Source organism: Biomphalaria glabrata, chromosome 6 (assembly GCF_947242115.1).
Source record: "Biomphalaria glabrata chromosome 6, xgBioGlab47.1, whole genome shotgun sequence".
In the NCBI taxonomy this organism is placed as follows: Eukaryota; Metazoa; Mollusca; class Gastropoda; family Planorbidae; genus Biomphalaria; species Biomphalaria glabrata.
This window is the reverse complement of record NC_074716.1, coordinates 9352082-9370469: the sequence shown is the minus strand read 5'-3', so window position 1 is coordinate 9370469 and position 18388 is coordinate 9352082. Positions and strand designations below refer to the sequence as shown.

The window sequence follows — 18388 nt, the reverse complement described above, 5'->3', positions numbered from 1 at the left end:
AGGACTTTTCATTTCTTAAAAAACGACTAACAGTGATGAATGTGTTAACATTGAAAGTTTTGTTATCCATTAAAAAAGTAGACCTTGCGATCTATGGGGCAGATGATGTTAAGGTTATATGCTTATGTGGCACACGGTTAACCTGAGTGTCATTTGGCCAGCACAACGACAAACCACCTTTACTTTCTCCCAACTAATGTCAGGTACCCATTAGAGCTACGTGGACTCAAAGAAGCACTAAAGATCCCGGAAGTAAAAAATCCCAGTTTTTACCAGGATTCGAACTCAGGTCCTACTAAAGTTCGGAAGCCAAGCTTTACCACTCAGCCACGGCATCTCCAGTTTATTAGTAATACTTTTTTTTGTATACGTGCAAGCGTGGCTTAATAACACTGGCGATCTCTAGAGTTCCGAAGATTAAAGATCCTAAAGCGTTGCTACATCTCCAAGAAACCAATCCGAATGGCTTGATTTTAGAACGTTGGTAAGTGTCCATTTATGAAAACGCACATTGTGAGATTAAAATTAATGTTAGCAATGTTTCCCCGTCTCATTAGTTGATCAATATTGATCATTGTTATTGTACGTTATGTTTCATCAGATGATAGTCTCTGAATTGAACTTTGTCTAGCTTTGCTAGAGATGGGGACCTTCACGGAGAAATGTATAACACAGCGAAACTAGAAATGTGTGCAAAATAGATTTTAGGTTTTAGATTTCATGTCTGCGAGGTGGCTGAGCGGAAAAGCGCTTGTCTTCTGAACCGTAGACTTGAGTTCAAACACTGATGAAGACTGGGATTTTTAATTTAGCGATGTTTTGATGCCTCTGAGTCCACCCAGCTCTAATAGGTACCTGTTATTAGTTGGGTAAAAAGTAAAGGCAGTTGGACTTTGCGTTGGCCACATGACACCCTCGTTAACAGTAAGCCTAAGAAACAGATGAACTTTACATCATCTGTCCTATAAATAAAAAACAAGGCTATGCGGTAAAAATGCTGAAGATTAGCAAGTATGCTAGATATATTCCATGTGCTTATTAAATAATTAATTTCTTTGTCATTTATATCACAGTAAATTACGCATTCAAAGTAAAATGCCAAAAATGGAAGTATAATCTTGTACTTTTGAAAATTTCGGCTATTTTAAAAAACTTGTTGGGTCGAAATAGAGAATAAAGAATCGTATATGGTAAATTGAATCGATGGGTTTCGATCATGAGAATATCTTAATGAAAATATCTTAATGAAAATATCTTAATGAAAACATCTTTATTGTCCCAGATCCAAGGTAAAGGACAAAGTGTTAAATGTATTTTTCGTCCACGGCAAGTAGCAGAAGTAGTGAGAGGTCAATCAGAGCCTTTATAAATATAATTAAAATCCGCTGCCGAGGACAGACGCAGACGGCGAAAAGAAAATCTAAATCGACCACCTGTTGACTGTGACGATCACACTTGCCGGGGATTATATTATCAAACTTGACAATTCAATGAAATGAAGAAAGAAACATCTCTCTGTATTTTCTTAAAACTTCTTTAATAATACTTCTTCAACTTTCACATCAAATTAACTTCTCCATTCAATAACAACTTGACTTAATACTTCATAAATAAAACTTAAAGATACATAAAACTTCACTTAGTTTAACTTCAACATCAAATACTAAAACTTTACTTAATGGACCCACTAATATCACAAAACTTATTAATAATCGAGGACTGAGCGAGGACCATCGCTCTACAAGAACTACTACTATGCGAGGACCCCGTCTTACTGACTTTCCCTTAATTTATACCTTTCTTAATCGTACATTCCAGAATCATGGAAACTTCTCCCCTAATTATTTTAGTAACTTTGACCTTCTAGAAGCTGATGTATGCTATTTTTTCCCTTAACCTCTTTCTTTGATTGGATACCTAAAATTAACTTGTTTACGCTGGACACTTGCACTGGTTTGAACTCGAGCTTCTAGAAACTGGTCGAAATAGGTCACAGACTCGACTCGTGACAGTGACAATGGTCATGCTTGCCCTGGTGTGGCAAAATATGTGGGTCACAGTTTGGGCTGCTCAGCCACGGGAAATACTGCATTCCTCAGTGATCTTCGGACTTGAAGACAAGACTTATTATAGATTTGTAACAATGAACCAATCATTTGAGTCAAAAGTTTTACGTACTCCACCAGTGATTCCCAAACTTTTTCCGTAACGGAACACTTCGCACTTTCTGAGTATTTAGCGGAACATTTCACTTATTTTTTTGTTAGAGAGATTAGTTCACGTGCTGGCTTTCTACTTAATTGTTCCAGTAGTTCGTGGAACACCTATTCAGGCCTCGCGGAACACCAGAGTTCCGCTGACCACAGTTTGGGAAACACTGTACAATACCAATGATTTGATTAAAAAGTTTAAATAATCCCTAAGCAGATGTAACGAACGAGTAGAATAAGTAAATAAGAAAAGAAGTAAATAAGTAACAATAAAGTTATTTAAGTTACAAGCCTTTAATCCAATAACAAACAACGAGGATATAAATCATGTTACATTCCATGCTAGACATTTCATTATTACACTCTTGTTACATTCAACTATGGTAACATTCTGGGATATTGTTACCTTCAAATGTTAGTGTGTTAAAGTTAAATACTGAGAGAATTCATTAATAAATTTAATGGGCTTAATTTTTTTTGCATAAAATTTTTGTATACACGTATTCAGACAATTAAGTTTGAACAAGTCATTTTATCTAGAAAAATATAATTATTAGTATTATTTCATACTTTATATTTCTTTCAGTTTTATGCGAAATAAACATTAACAGTTCCCAGAATTCTCTTCCCACAAGCTGGACATTGTGAAAATTTATTAGAACATTGCTTACAAGTGGACATATGTCCACAAGGTAGAAATAAATCTTGGACATCGGCAGTCTGGCAGGATTTACATTTCATCTGCTGTTTCAAGGCTTCATTCTCTCTTTGAAGTAGTTTCTGGGATATCGCTTCTTGAGATTTGATGCATCCTGACAAAAATCATTAGTTAGTCCCAAAAGAAACAAAATTATTGATTGGACGATATAATGGTAATAGATAGTAATTAACCATAGCAGGAGTGGTACAGAACTTATAATATCAATTTTCTTTCCTAAGGGTTTATTCAGAGTGAACAAGAATGTCAAAGAGGAAAACTGCTTAACAATTCGATTAAGTTGTGGATTTAAGGTTATACTTCTTACTCCCAAAGAAATACATTTCAAAAATACATTCTAATCAAGTTAATTTTTTCTTTCACCTTAGCAGATCTATGGAACTATCAATTTTAAAAGTTCCTTTTCTGCACGCCAAATTTGATTTGAACACTAGTATGGGTTCTCTTTTAACTTAAGAAATAACATGATGAGCGAAAGTTTACTAGTTGGTAAATAGAACGCAAAAAAAGGTCAATAAAAAAAATAGTTTCCTTAAACTTTGTCTCGTATTAAAAATGACATAGGACCCTAAAGGCAGTATAGTTTAACAAAAACGTCACCTTAAATCAAGGTATTTCAGATTTCAATATCCCAATACACCGAAATCATTACTTTATGTTTGAGAGATTAGTAAGTATGTAAGATTTGTATCTCTAAAAGTTTAAAATATCATCATCATCATAAAACTTCAATGAAATGAGGACTAGAGAACCTCAAATCCTCTTTTGCAAAAGCCCTGAACAAAAAAACCTGCTATTTTGTGTAGTGCATACATGTCAACATACAAAGTTGAGAAAATGTAGGGCCTAAGCTTGTAATTTTTTTTTCTTTAAAAAAATATTTAGCAGCAATTACAAACATTTAAAAAAAAATGAATTGGTCAGTTACAAGAAGAGCAGCCCAGATTTTTACCACATAGTAAAGTCTACATCAACATTTTGTGCATCGAGTTTCTTTTTGTTCAAATACAGAAAAATGTTTAAAAGTGGATCCTTGTTATTTTCCACAAGTTTATTTTTTTTAAGTACCTTCTGTAGTTTTCTCTTCTGATGCAGCAGCTATTTGTATTTCTTCAATCTGCTGTTGCTGTACAGCTATATGAGCTAGATCTTCTGTGTTTTCATTGTCTTTCGTTTTATCCGTCCCACAAGTAGCGGACGAAGCCATCGTACTTTGCACTTTAGGAAAAGAATATCCTCATGTTTAAACACCATTGCATGAATTGGAATGATTACTTTAGGCTTCATATTACCTTTCTAATAGTTTGCATTGTAGTAATAGTTTATATTTGTTCTTTTTAATAATTTACATTTTCTAATAATTTACTTTGAAATTTTAACTTACGTACTAATTGTCAACTACATATACTTTTATTTTTTTTTTATTTTTATCTAAAATCTGAATAAATGTATACAACATATGCATTTCTAAGAAACAATAAGCTAACCTCTTGACATCTGAGATTGCTCGTTATGTATATTAGATCGTGGCTTATGACTAATTTGAGTTTTTAGAAATGCACAAGATGGTCTAAATCTCTCGTGCTCGGTGCGGATGCTGTCTCCTGGTCTCCATGACTTCAGACCTAAACCGCACTGAAAACATCGAACGCAGTCAGAGTAACCTGAAAGTGTAGACAATAAACTTCTATTATTAGTTTCAATTAACAATGCTAATCACACAAAAAAGGGAAACATCTTCTAAATAAATATTTAGACATGTAAAGATGTGTTGATTTAAAGCCAACACAATTCTTTGAAATCTCAAGACACAGTTTTAAAACTAACTATAAGATGGTGTAGGTATAAATACTGTTATATTAACTATAAGAAACTGTGAGGATTACCTAGCCTAGAGTCTTGTTCTCGAGGTGTTAAGAAAGAAACTCAATTCTTTGCCTCTAGCATTCTCTAGTAGGAACAGAACAAAATAGAACATTAAGGGAAGAGAGGGACCATCCGAAGTTCATTTGTTGCTATTAATAACTAAGACTACTTGAACGCTTTCACCAAAGATGCTTGTGCTCCATCATGGACATACGGCGGCTAAACCGCACTACAAACAGCTATGTCCTTGCGAACGCAGGTGTGAACTGTAGAGAGGGAATTTTTATGGTCCGACAGTTTCGCTGGGCAGGGCACGTATGGGGGACGGAGGTATGCCTAAAGCAGTGTTGTTTTTTTTTGGTGAGCTGAACGGTGGTCGACGTAACAAAGGTGCACCACGGAAACGCTTCAAAGACCAGCTTAGGATCCAACTTGCTTTAGCTGACATAGGCGAAAGCACCTGGTTACATGCGGCTTCAGAACGAGACAGCTGGATACATATTTGAGACCAAAAGAAAATCAGCTGCCGAGGACAGACGCAGCTGGCGAAAAGAAAATCTAAATCCACCACCGGCGGACAATGGTTATGCCTGCCATAGTTGTGTCAAAATATGTAGGCCGCAGCTAGGGCTGCGTAGCCACGAGAAATACTGAATGTTGTATTACTATTCGGACTTGAAGACAAGCATTATTATTAATATATATTTCTAGTTTCTCTAAACAAGTCTGTTTTGTATGAATTCAATATTGCAATTCAAATTTCTGTGATTATTCTTGATGGATTTATTCAACGGAAGTACTTGAATTACAACTTGTGGATATATCTTATATGTACCACTCGTTACGGACTGTGCTTCGTTTGAGCCAGGTAAACTATATCATCGCTAATGAAGATCTACTCAATCAAGGAAATCACAACATAACTGGCATTTATGATGGACGTTTTGTAAACTTGTACTTGCCTGCGTAAAAAAATCCTTCATTGACCAGGTCATTTATCGAATGAACGTGATCAGTTGACCAGTTAACAAAAGACTCCAATCTCTTCTTGCTGTCCCTATATACTGGATAAGCTGGACTTTGTAATACTGAACTTGTTTCACTGAAAGACTGACTTGCTTCAAGGCTGGTGTGTTCTATACCTCTTGAAGCTTCAGAACTTAGGGTGCCTTTGAAAAGTAAAGATATTATTTGTTAAAAGTAATATATTTTTACAAAGATATATCAACTCAATGTGTCTGTCTGGTAAAATGTTTGTACACGTTATTTCTCTGACACCCTACTGAAATATTGCACAATTATTTCTTTTACACGACATCACACAAAAAAAAAATCATTAAAAAGAACATGTCATCTTTAACTATTGTTGTTTTGTTTGGTATCTCGAACAACAAAAAGAAGTTGTACTACTGAAGTGGTTGTGTAAGTTGAACCAGTCCCCTTTATAGGTTGTTGTGTGAGTCTTAGTAAATACAAATATGAAATAGGACGAGGCTATAAAACTATAAGACCATAAGCTCTTCACTAGCAGAGTGGTTTCTGTGTTGGCTTAAGAAGCCCGAGAAAGCTTTAGCCCACGATTTTGAGTTCATGTCTTTCCCCCTCCTCTTTAAAAAAAAAATGTATAAATGCTTTTTTATTGTTAGTCTAGCTCTTTAACCACTTTGAATTACATGACTGATCTAAACGTATTGGTACAACTATGCGTAATATAAGCATTTAATAAAAACTATTTTTTTAGTAGTTGACTTTGAGTGCTGTAGTCATAGACATGAATAAATATAGACTGGCCGAAGGAAGTAACTTCATGTAACTTGAAAACATGTATATCTATTGTATTCGGATTTCCGATTATGAAAATTGCATGATCTTCATTCTTAGAGATTAAACAAAACCACACTACCTCCTTATTACAATATATATATAGGTGTGTGGCCGAAATAGATATGAATACTTATCTTTTATACTGCTCATAAATGCTGTATAATAAAGTACACAAAATTGCAAGTCACAAATTTTCGTTTCATAAAACAATTAATCGGCCAGTCTATATTTATCTATGTCTATGGCTGTAGTGCAAAGGGAGGTAACATTAAATTCACGTTTCTAAGTTTATTATTAAATGGCCACCTTCAGTCGCAGTTATTGCTCTTCTTATAGAACGGAGACATTAGCTATAACCTGAACGATGTAGACAAAACAGCAGTTCCCGCCTCTCAACGCAGCTGATGTATTTAAACTAAAGAAAGAGAAAAGACCAATACAGTTTGTGTCACAGTCTTAGTTGACATTGCATGATCTAAAGTTCACGTCATGTGAAGAGTTTAAAAGACACGTGGAATTCCTGATGTAGAAAACAGGAAGTAGAATGAATAAAGTTAGACTTAGAGGTCAGTCAGTCAAGTCAAGCAGACAAGTGAAGTCAAGTTAGTTAAGTCAAGTGGTATTCTTTGGACCGAGTGGTCAAGTATATTTTGGTCCGGGATGGACAGTAGCGACTTAGAAAAGTCGGTAGTAATTTCAGTTAGAAAGTAACTTGTGGGCAGTTGTTGCCAGTGGTCTTTTGAGACATGTATTAGTTAATCTATATTTCTGCACAGTGTTACCCGCTGAGATGCGGACGTGATTTGTAACTAACATACATGGGGATACTTTTGATACCGCTGTTATGCGGATAGGATTGTTTATTATTTCTTGACTTGTAGCACTAACAAGGAGTGCAGTATTATTATTATTGTGTTGTAAATAAACTTCATGTTTGTCTGCTGAAACGGACTTCAGTCAGTTTATACTATTTGTCTTGTCACGTGTCTAGAGTACTTCAGGAAGCAAGAACCCAGCATTACACGACATTCGCATTCTGCAACCTTACACCATTCAACGTTCATTTACAATTTGGTATCAGAGGCGTCGCATGCTCTCTCAGGGCTTAGCTGTTTGTGCTGCAATGTCGCCGGCCCCTGCTTTTTCTCTAAGATTGACACTCGAAACCTTTCTGATGTTTGGGTTTAGCTTCAAATCTTATCTTAAGGGGAAGAACTCCGCCCTTAAAACTGTATATATCAATAATGTACAAGTTATTTCGATTCTTCGATATCTAACAAAATATTCAATTACCAATAATTAATTGACTAATTGTTGTTGTTATTTTTTTTTAATTGATTGATTGTTTTGTTAGGTTTAAAGTATCAACTTGATCGGGGAATGTGTTAGGGGAAAATAGCGTTAACAATTATTTAAGGGGACTAAACCCAACAAATTTAGCCACACCTGTGAATAGTGAAGGAATATTTTCCCTTGTAGGTATCAAATAAAATAATTAAATCCCAGTAATTAATTGTCTGTTTAGTTACTTTTTTTTTTATTGATTCATGTCTTTAGACCAGTGATGCCCGAAATACGGTCCGCGGGCCAGATCCGGTCTGCGACGTGGTTCCATCCGGCCCGCCAATTCATGTCTGTTCCAATGAATAATTTTGCTTAGTTTCAACTTGATCCGAGAATGGGTGAAGGAGAAGTATCGTGAACACAATTTTTACCAGACAGACAGATAGACAGACAGACAGATTGAGTTGATATAAGCTTTGTAAAAAATTATAACATTAATACATAGAAAATCTTCACCGTTAATAAAACTAATGAAAAAGAGATTTTTCTTAAATTTCATTTGATCCTGAAATATTATACATGATATTTACTAATCTGCAGCGTTTAAACTATAGTTACTCCGGTGTCGCTTTTTAAACCATTTATAATCTTGAAAGAAGTATTTTACAGCTTGAATAAACAAAAAGGTTTTTAAAAATGAATAATAATGAAAGTTTATATATTTCAATTACATTTGTGTTATATAAAAGAACAAATTAAAATAAGATAGAAAGAGGTACAGGAGAAGAAGATAACAAACCTTATCTATTAAACATATACATGTATATTGATTTGTAACTATATTCATTATATACTTACTTTCTGATTGAGTGCCTCCTCTGGAGTGAGTACTAGCTGTTTCAATGGTGCCAACTTTAACGAATTGACATCCAGGTTTATGATATATTGCACAAGATGGGTCTGATGTGAAAAGCGATAAATCGACAGAGTTCTCACAACCTACACACAAAACTGATGAACCAGTACCAGGGTAACGAAAACCATGGGCAGATAATTGCACGAAAAAGACGGAATTCGGTAACTCCATGTACATTAGAGGACGATAGGACGCTAGAAGACTAACAGCAGATGCTGGGTAAACTACTAACTTGGAACTGTCAGGAATAGCAGTTGGAAATGTTAAACATCGCGAAATTTTTGTATGCTCTGTATTTACAAAATCACTTTCATTAAAACTTGTCAAAACATCTTCTAGAGAATGTTTGAAATTTGGAGTCACTCTCAAAGAAATCCTCTCCATCTTACTTTGTTTCATTTTCAAGTTGACAGTAATTTCACATTGACGTAGACAGAATACAAGACAAAGAAATGTTGCAATTAAACCAACGTCAATGGAAGACTTTTCCGTACTTTTAAAAGTCCGTTGCTCTTCTTCAAAACCAATGATCTCTGCGTTGTTTTCAAGGGAAGTTAATGTCTCTATTGTTTCATTAACCATCTGTGGTTTTATGCTGCATAGAAATAACATTTGTCCAGGAATGCATTTTATGAGTATTTTTGTATCCCATGGATAGCTTTTTTCTTTATGTTGTGATGTTTCATGCACACAAATAGGGTTCAATTTATCACTGAGTGGATCAACCCTTGCCCAAAAAGATGTTAACCCTTCTTTAGCTTTCTTGAAAAGTAGGTTTTCTATAATGGGGTTTATTTTTGTGAGGCTTGCCGTGAATCTTACAACACTACGTATTATTTGGTGAAAATTAGGTGAACATCGGGGTACAGTCTTGGTGCAGGTGAGATCCTCCACGTGTTTTCTTAGGATTTTGGTCTCATTTTCATCGTCAAGACTTGAAATAACCATGCAAATGATGACGACAAGAGGATATACGATTGCCATCTTCACGAGCTCAGCAAGACCTATAAATACAAAGAAAGATATACACAAATAATTTAATCCAGTTAAAAACATCGTCTAGAAATTAACATTGGTAAATTGTATTCGACTTTCAGTCAAATTCATGGGATGTGAAATATATTATTTTGTATGTCCCTTTGAAAGAAAGAACTTATTCGAAGAAAATAAGTAATGTACTTCTTATTACTAAATTTAACATTTATTGTCTAACCACAACAATAACAAACTTTCCTTTTATAGCTTACTTTTAAAAATTACAAAAATGAGTATACTTGTATCTATACTCCCATGTCCCATTTTCGGATGAAGTTAAAAAAATTAAATAATTATTTAATAAATTGTTATTGGTCAAATATTTTGTTCCATTTTGAAATAAGGGAAATAAATGCTACTTAATAGGAATGTAAATAACCCTTCATCCCCTTATTACGCTTTGACACGTTTTTTCTCCCACTTCCCATTCTCAGATCAAAGTTGAAATTTTGCTTCATTATTTATAGTCGATAACAATACATGAATCAATACAGAAATTGACCCAGTCAGTACCTCATTTTGTAATAGTTCATTAATTTTGTTTTATATATTACAGAAAATTAGAGGGTAAACCCTCTAATTTTCTGACAAATGACAGTAATCAGCTGTTAGTTACCCTTAGATAAGCTTTGGTTTTAAAAGTATTATTTTTTTCTAGTGCTTGTTTAAAATCCTGTTTTCTTCACACGAAATCACGACATCGTGCTACTGTTTTACAGATGTTGTGATTGATTACAATGAAACAGGATTATCCTGGGTGCTTCTAGATTAAAGCTGATACAAGTGGCATTGCATTTCCCCGCGATGGCCTCTATCGATATAAGCTGTCACGAAAAAAAAAATCTATGTTGATTATAGATTATCAGCATTAAAAATACAGGTATTCCGACTTCAAGCCCTTAGAAAAAGAAAAAAAAAAGAAGTTTAAGCTTTAACTCTTCCTTTTCAACAGTACACTTTGTATCAGAGGCGGCCTTAGCAGAGTGCAGGGCCTCGGTCGAGTGTCATATGTCATATATACCTATACATACCGTACCACATCACGCTAACAAGCTCGTCCACCTCTGACAGTATAGGCCTTTTTTTTTGTCCACCAGACATAGTTCCTTACGTAGGTTCTTTACTATTGACCTTTCACTAAATACATAATCAAATAAAAAGTTCCCCTTTCAGACCTTGTTGTCTATAGGGCAGATGGTGTAAAGGTCATCTGTTTCTGTGGCCTACGGTTTACGAGGGTGTCATGTGGCAAGCACAACGACCAACCGCCTTTACTTTTCCCCAACTTTATTGGTTTTATAAAGCAGTAGCGGCCCTAGGGGGTGGCAAGTGGGGCTACCGCCCTAGGCCCAGGGCCTGAAGTGGCCCTGTGATCGTAGATTTTCTTGTCACCTGCAGCTTCGCAATCCAGATCAGTTCTCATTAACTAGGACTTGTTACTTAATATTTTGGAAGCCTTCCGGTGATCTATATATGATACCTATCACCATAATAGTTTTTAACATGACAATTTTTAAAATTTCAAATACTTTCATTTTCGGTAAAGACAGCATTTTATGACTTGTCTATTCTATGAGGCTATATTGTTTAACAGTTCCCCTTGGCATCAATACAAAGAAGTAACCGAAAGCGACGAATTAACATTGTATACTCATGAATTATTTCGTAAATAAACGACATTTAAATACTTGAATAGGAAATCGCATAGTGATCAACTTTGAACCAGTAGCAATGTTATAGTTATTTCTACATTATCATTTCTATTGCTGTAACATAAATGTAAAATAAAATGTTTTCTTGACTTTCGAGGGAGGATACGTTATGAGAAATTAAAATTGCCATTAATTTCATATAATTACACTATTTTTTGGATACAAACATCTCTTAACACTTTAATCTCCTAAACAAAAATTTCCCATTCTCTTAATAATGTTTACACGCCAACTGTTTCTGACTTCACGAGCTTTAACAGGTTGCATATCGAAGGTCAGTGTCGAGACCTACTGAAACGATTGAACCAATAAATGTGCTATACGGCTATTTCAGCCAATCAGCATTCATAACGTTTGGCTACAAAGTATTCATTTTTTGGCCAATTTTTCCCAATCGGCTACTCTAGATATACATCGGCTGGCTGTGGGAAAAATCTTTTTAAAAGAAAAAAAATGCGGGAGTATTTTTTTCATTATTTATTTAGAAAAACCCGTTGTATAGCCCTTTTGCGATAGTCGGATCTGCGACAAGGACACCTGTAGCTCCTATCACACAATAAAGAGATTATCTCTACGATTATGCAATATTTTAAAGCTTTCAATAAAATTTCAAACTTTCGATTTTGTTATCAGACCTTCTAATTTGACAATGAAAAGTAAAAAAAAAAAAGAAGTTCCCCTTTCAGACCTTGTGATCTATAGGGCTGATGATGTTAAGATCATCTGTTAGTGTGACCCACGGTTGACGATGTTGTCATGTGGCCAGCACAACGACCAGCCACCTTTACGTTTTCCCTACTAATGTCAGGTACCCATTAAAGCTCAGTAGATTTAAGCAAGTACTCGAACCCCGGACACTCGATTTATAAGTCAAGCGCTTTACCTCTCAGCTATCGCGCCATCTAATTTTCTAATTATTTTCCCTTTAATTTTACGACTCAACTTTTCTTTTTTTTTTTTACTCTTATTTATAAACTACACATTTAGTTATTACACTTATTTAATAAAACATTTCTGTTTCGTTTTTCTTTCATCTATTTTCTTTTCTAACTATCGAAAACATGGCGGTCTATACGCTTTACAATTGACATCGATGAAACAAACATGTGAATAGTACTTCTATTATATAGGCACTGCATTTATGTGCTTATGGTGTATTTTAAATATTATTAACTTATGTTACGAGCTTACGAATTATGTTGAAATATTAATAATAACTAACATTAGTGCATCTATTTCAATGTGAGACATGTCCATTCTATCAATGGATAAAAGGGTAGAGAGAGGAATTGAAAAATAAGGCCAAAAGATCACACGTGGCGCCCCAACAGTGAAACAGACTAAAGGCTAGGCCAAGGTAAATTGTAGTGACCTTTCCCGTGGTCTAAATATTGATTTAAGTCAATTTAAAATCTCCATTTTCCGAAGTTTCCTTTTGGAGATTAAAAAAAAGTTCAAGTTTCTAAGAAATTGCATTTTTTTTTCCCTCGTAAATGTAAAGTGCCACGTAATTTTGTTTCAAATTATCTCATTTCAATTAAAAGATAAAAGTAATATTTTATTCTATTGTCCATACACACACCGTGAAGTCTAGCGTTTCTCAAACTATGGGAGCGGTTGAGTTGGAGGTGGCGACTTGCTGACGATCAATTTATTTTTGAAGGGGAAAAAGAAATAGAACAGTAGTCATAACCATAATTTAAAATATTAACCAAATAAAAATGATGCCCAATGTTTAAACAGTTGCCAATGATTCAAAAATAGTCAAACTTACCTCTGTTTTCTTTTGTTAGGACTCCCTAGAACAGTGGTTCTCAACCTTTTAAGTTCGGCGACCCCTTTTAACAATCCCCCACTCTGCCGCGACCCACACACACACACATACATACAGCAATAGAAGAGTAGACAATAATAATCCATATTTTCGATAGTCTTAGGTGACCCCTGGCAAATGGTCAATCGACCCCCAAAGGGGTCGCGAATCACAGGCTGAGAACCCCTGCCCTAGATGGTATTTTTTTAAAGACAGAGACGTTTACAATAAAATCATTTTTTTTCCCCTTTAAAATATACACTAAAATTAAAACAAAGCATTTAATACGTTTTCTCTAACGCGATTCTAATCCACTTTATCACAGCTAAAAGTTTTCATTTTATCCGAATGCCTCACATCGTTATGTCGACAACTTTCCGTGGACAAAACAAAAAGTACATCCCACGCCTTGTTATTTTAGCTTCACATAACCTGCTGTAAGAGAAAGTGATCTGTAGACACCAGGATAAATTTGTCTCAATGTCTGTATGCAGAAAAAACGCTATGAATTCCCCTCTCCTTTATCCCTTATTTGCTAAAGGGGGGTCCGTAATCATTCTTCTACCAACTCTATAAAGAGTCCTTTCTAGTGTAAAAAAAGGTCCAGGTCATTTCATCCCCGGTCACTTCATCCTCAGTCACTCCACCCACGGTCATTTCATCTTTGGTCACTTATTCCCCTGTCACTTCATCCCCGATCATTTCATCCCCTGGCCATTTCATCCTTTTATCCAAAAAATAATAATTCTAAAAAGTAAGGATTTTTCATAAACATATTTTTTTTTCATGACAAAAAAGTGTGACACATTAAATACAAATAGAATTTAATGTTATCAAAACAATATAACAATTTATTATCTATACATATAGAGCTAATTGAAAATAATTTTTTTTTGCGTGTTAATCAAAATCAATAAGATAGACAGTCTATTGGTAATAGTTAGAAGACGATCCATTGTAAATAAACATAGTTATTTATTAGCCAACGCCCTATCAGTACAATTACACAGTGACTAAGAAAAAAGTATTTCATTGAGGCTGAAGTGACCAGGGAGGAAGTGACCGGGGATGAAATGACCGTCCACCTTTAAAATATGAATGAAATACTACTTCCGGAGAAAGTCGGTCCCCGATAAAAGTTTGAAAAACACTGGTATTGTCAAAATAAGTAAAACACCGCTAAACAAAATTAGCATTTAGCATGTAGTCATGTAGCCTAACATTGTTATATTCGTTTATTTTAAACTGCAGTAGAATAGAAGATAGTAGAAAATGCCTGGTACAACGACGAATGCATTTACATTGTATAATTTATTTCAGTTTGATGACAAGAGATACAGATTTCTTTAGTATACAACTCTAAGAAACAAAAAGCTATCATACCTGTGCTAGGAGTTCCAAGCAATAACAGCCAAACCGAAAGTGTTTCCTTTTTTTTATTTAATAAAAGGGAATTTCCCATTACGTGTATATAAAAAACCCACATTCTGACGACATAATGATGGTTCTGTCCTCATTCTCTCTCTATCTTCTCTCTCTCTTTCTCTATCTATCTATCTATCTCTCTACCTATAGCTATCTCTCTCTCTCTCTATCTATCTATCTATCTATCTATCTATCTATCTATCTATCTATCTATCTACATACCTATAGCTATCTCTCTCTCTCTCTCTCTCTCTATATATATATATATATATATATATATATATATATATATATATATATATATATATCATGGGCGTGACCGGGGGGGGGGGTTGGGGTTCAAAAAAGGGGGGGGTGGGATCGGAAATTAGTGACTGATTTTTTCCTTTGATTCTGTTTATTTTAGGTGAGATTTTAATACTAAACCATCACTTGCCTCAATGAAGCCAAAGGGGTTTTTATGGGGTTTTGCAGTCAAATCCCCCTCTTCTATAAATCAAAACCGAAAAAAAAAATGCGAACAAGAATCCCCAATTTCCAAGAGCATAGCAAAGGAAAATTTTGATTTTAAACCCCCCTCCGATATTTACGATAAAACCCCCTCTTCAATATAAGACTATCCATACATCAGTCACCAGATTCTAATAGCGTAGCCTAGAGGGGTTTGAGTTTAACCCCCCCACCCTTTCAGCAAGTTTTAAGCTAAAAACATACCCCTTTAATTAAAAAAAAAAGCGAATTGCACACTAAAAAATCTATGAGCGTAGCCAAAGTTGTTTTGAGTTTAAACTCCTCTTCAGCGGGATATAAAACTAAAATATAGATAAAAATATCTCTAATATAAAAAAAAGCAAATTACACACTCGAAATGCTATGATCGTAGCCATAGGGGGTTTTGAGTTTAACCCCCCCCCCGCCACTTCAGCGGGGTTTGAAGCTAAAAATAGGCTACCTCTTCTATTTAAACAAAAGCAAATTGCACACTAAAAATTTTATGAGCGTAGCCAAAGGGCGTTTTGAGTTTAAACTCCCTTCAGTGGCGTTTGAAGCTAATAAAATACCTCGTCAATATAAAAAAAAAGCGAATTGCTAACTCAAAATTCTATGAGCGTCGCCAAGCCAAAGGGGGGTTAAATTTAAACCCGCTCCTCCAGAGGGCTTTTAAAACCCCACCTGAAGGTTTTGAGTTTAAATACTCCCATACAGAGAGTTTTGATGTTGAAAACCTCTCTCAATTTTATTCTAAAGCAAATACAGTCAACAAATTCTATTACCGTAGCTAATGGGGTTTTAAATTAAAAAAAAACAACTCCAGAAATTTTGTTGTTGTTCCCCTGCCCCCAAGGATTTTGAGGACTAAACTTCCCTTTTTTTATATAAAATCTAAAGCAAACTACAGTCACCTAATTCCAAGCGCGTAGCCATAGAGGTTACAAATTTCTACCAGTGGCTGGGCTCCATTAAAAAAGTGCGGTGAATTGCCATCAAACGAAATTGAAAAAGTCTAAATGTGGCTCAACAAAGTCTGAAGTGAGTTATAGAGATCGGGTCTCAATGAAGGAAATCCCATGCCTAACTGGAAGTAGACCCCTTAGTAAGGTTGTGACAGAGCGTGGCATGAGATTTGCGGGACATGTTCTGCGACAAAAGGAATTAGGCATAATAAGAGCTGCGAAGACATGGAGGCCATTACGAGGAAAGCGCAATCAGGAACATCCTAGTACAACTCGGCGCTACACTTTCATGGAGGTCCTCAGAGCAGGTGGAAAGAAGCTGCAGACATTGCCGCCCAATACGCCGAACGACGCAGGAAGTTCTAAGTCAGTAAGAAAAGCACATACGGTTTTTGAAATAAAACGTTTTAATAGCAGGATAATGCACTGTAGATACCTCTGAATATGTATTTTGTTGCCTTTTAATACTGGAAATAGTGCTTGGCGGCGTGGCTTCGCCCCGCGCTGGGAGAACTCACAGCTGTGAGCTCCCCCAGACCCCCTTGCTGGCAATGGCGGGGAGTCTACAATTTTTCTACTAACTTCAGGAAGAACCTATTCTAGGGTACAATAAACGTCTTCCGAGAGAATGAAGGGATTAATTATGTACACACACACACTCACGCACACACGCATGAATTTTTTTGTGGGGGGAGGAGGAAAAAATCCCCCTGAACCCCCCTCCCCAAAAAAATCCTGGCTACTCCCATTTGTGTGTGTGTGAGTGTGTGTAAATCTGTTTATGTGTCTATCTATTTGTCTATCCATATATATATATCTATAGTATTGATAAGAGCTTTACTTCACAGGCCATTTCAAGTCTCAAGTAATAACTTGTAAGGTCTATCCAACGTCCTATGTCAGTCAATGTACTAGTTGTAGATCCATTAGAAGATATACGACTGCAATTCAGAGAGAGAGGGAGAGTGTTAGAGAGAGAGAGAGGGAGAGAGAGAGAGAGGGAGAGTGTTAGAGAGAGAGAGAGAGAGAGAGAGAGTAAAATAAAGAGAGAGACAGAAAGAGAGAAGAAGAGAAAGAGAGAGCGGTTGCTTTCTATCGTACTATCAGGCTCTACATTGTTTTTAATTATTTTCTTTTTTTTTTCTCTACATACTTCTTAGCCCGTAAATTAATGTATATGTTAACTAATTTCCCGCCCCGCTCATATTTCCATCTCCCTCTATCCCTTTCTCTATCTCTCTCTATCTCTTTCTCTATCTCTCTCTATCTCTCTCTATCTCTCTCTAACTCTCTCTATCTCTCTCTATCTCTCTTTAACTCTCTCTTTCGCTCTCTAGAACCCCACCTGCGCATCGAAATTTCTCCGACATAGACTTTTGATTTGTCTTGTAAGACCTGCTTCATAACACACACACACACCACGATGACACTTACACGCAAACATGCTTTTGTATCTCTTTTACTTATTTGCTCCCCCTCCAACCCCGCCCACAACAGAAAAGTTTGTCCTTCGTACGCTCTATGACTTTTCTTCGGCTTTTTAATTCAATCTCTATTATATTTTCACCGTGACTCCTCCCACATTCCATGACATGCTTTAAACTTACCGACCCATTTTTTATTACAATTACCACTTCTCACTTTCTAATCTGGTGTGACTGATCAAACCGATTCTGAAGCGGCAGAGTTTGCCACAGTTCGTGCATGTATATGCATCTGATTTAGGGCTAGCTGAATGGGCAGCTTTCTTCTTCTTTCTCTTGACTGGTGAAGTTTCGTTTCTTTTGCGCTCGGCGAAGTTCGTACCAGCACGTACAGTCTCCATGCTGTTCGGTCTTGGGCTATCTCCTCCCACTTACTTTGATGCCCGTGGTTCTCATGTCTCGCTTACAGACAACCCTGTAAGTGAATCTTGGGCGGCCCTTGGGTCTGACTCCCTCTGCAAGCTCAGCGTATAGGATGTCTTTAGGGATTCTTCCATCTGGCATGCGAGTGACATGACCGAGCCAGCGTAGTCTTCTCTGTGTGAGAAGAGCATAGATGCTGAGCATATTGGCCTGCTTCAGAACGTCCTGGTTGGAGACATGATACCTCCAGGAGATGCACTTTATGCGTCGGCAGGCTTTGTAAG

At 36.0% G+C, this 18388-nt stretch overlaps 1 protein-coding gene across 1 annotated transcript; it reads right to left on the bottom strand.

Moving 5' to 3' along the window:
* Positions 1-1518: 1518 nt before the first annotated feature.
* On the bottom strand, positions 1519-14897 carry LOC129926643 (baculoviral IAP repeat-containing protein 3-like). The gene is made up of 6 exons (XM_056031992.1): positions 14762-14897; positions 8761-9822; positions 5757-5963; positions 4416-4592; positions 3997-4146; positions 1519-3022 (listed from the first exon to the last, which is right to left on the bottom strand). The coding sequence occupies exons 1-6, from the start codon at positions 14862-14864 to the stop codon at positions 2799-2801; spliced, it is 1923 nt and encodes a 640-aa protein (XP_055887967.1). The 5' UTR covers positions 14865-14897; the 3' UTR covers positions 1519-2798.
* Between the last annotated feature and the right edge of the window lie 3491 nt (positions 14898-18388).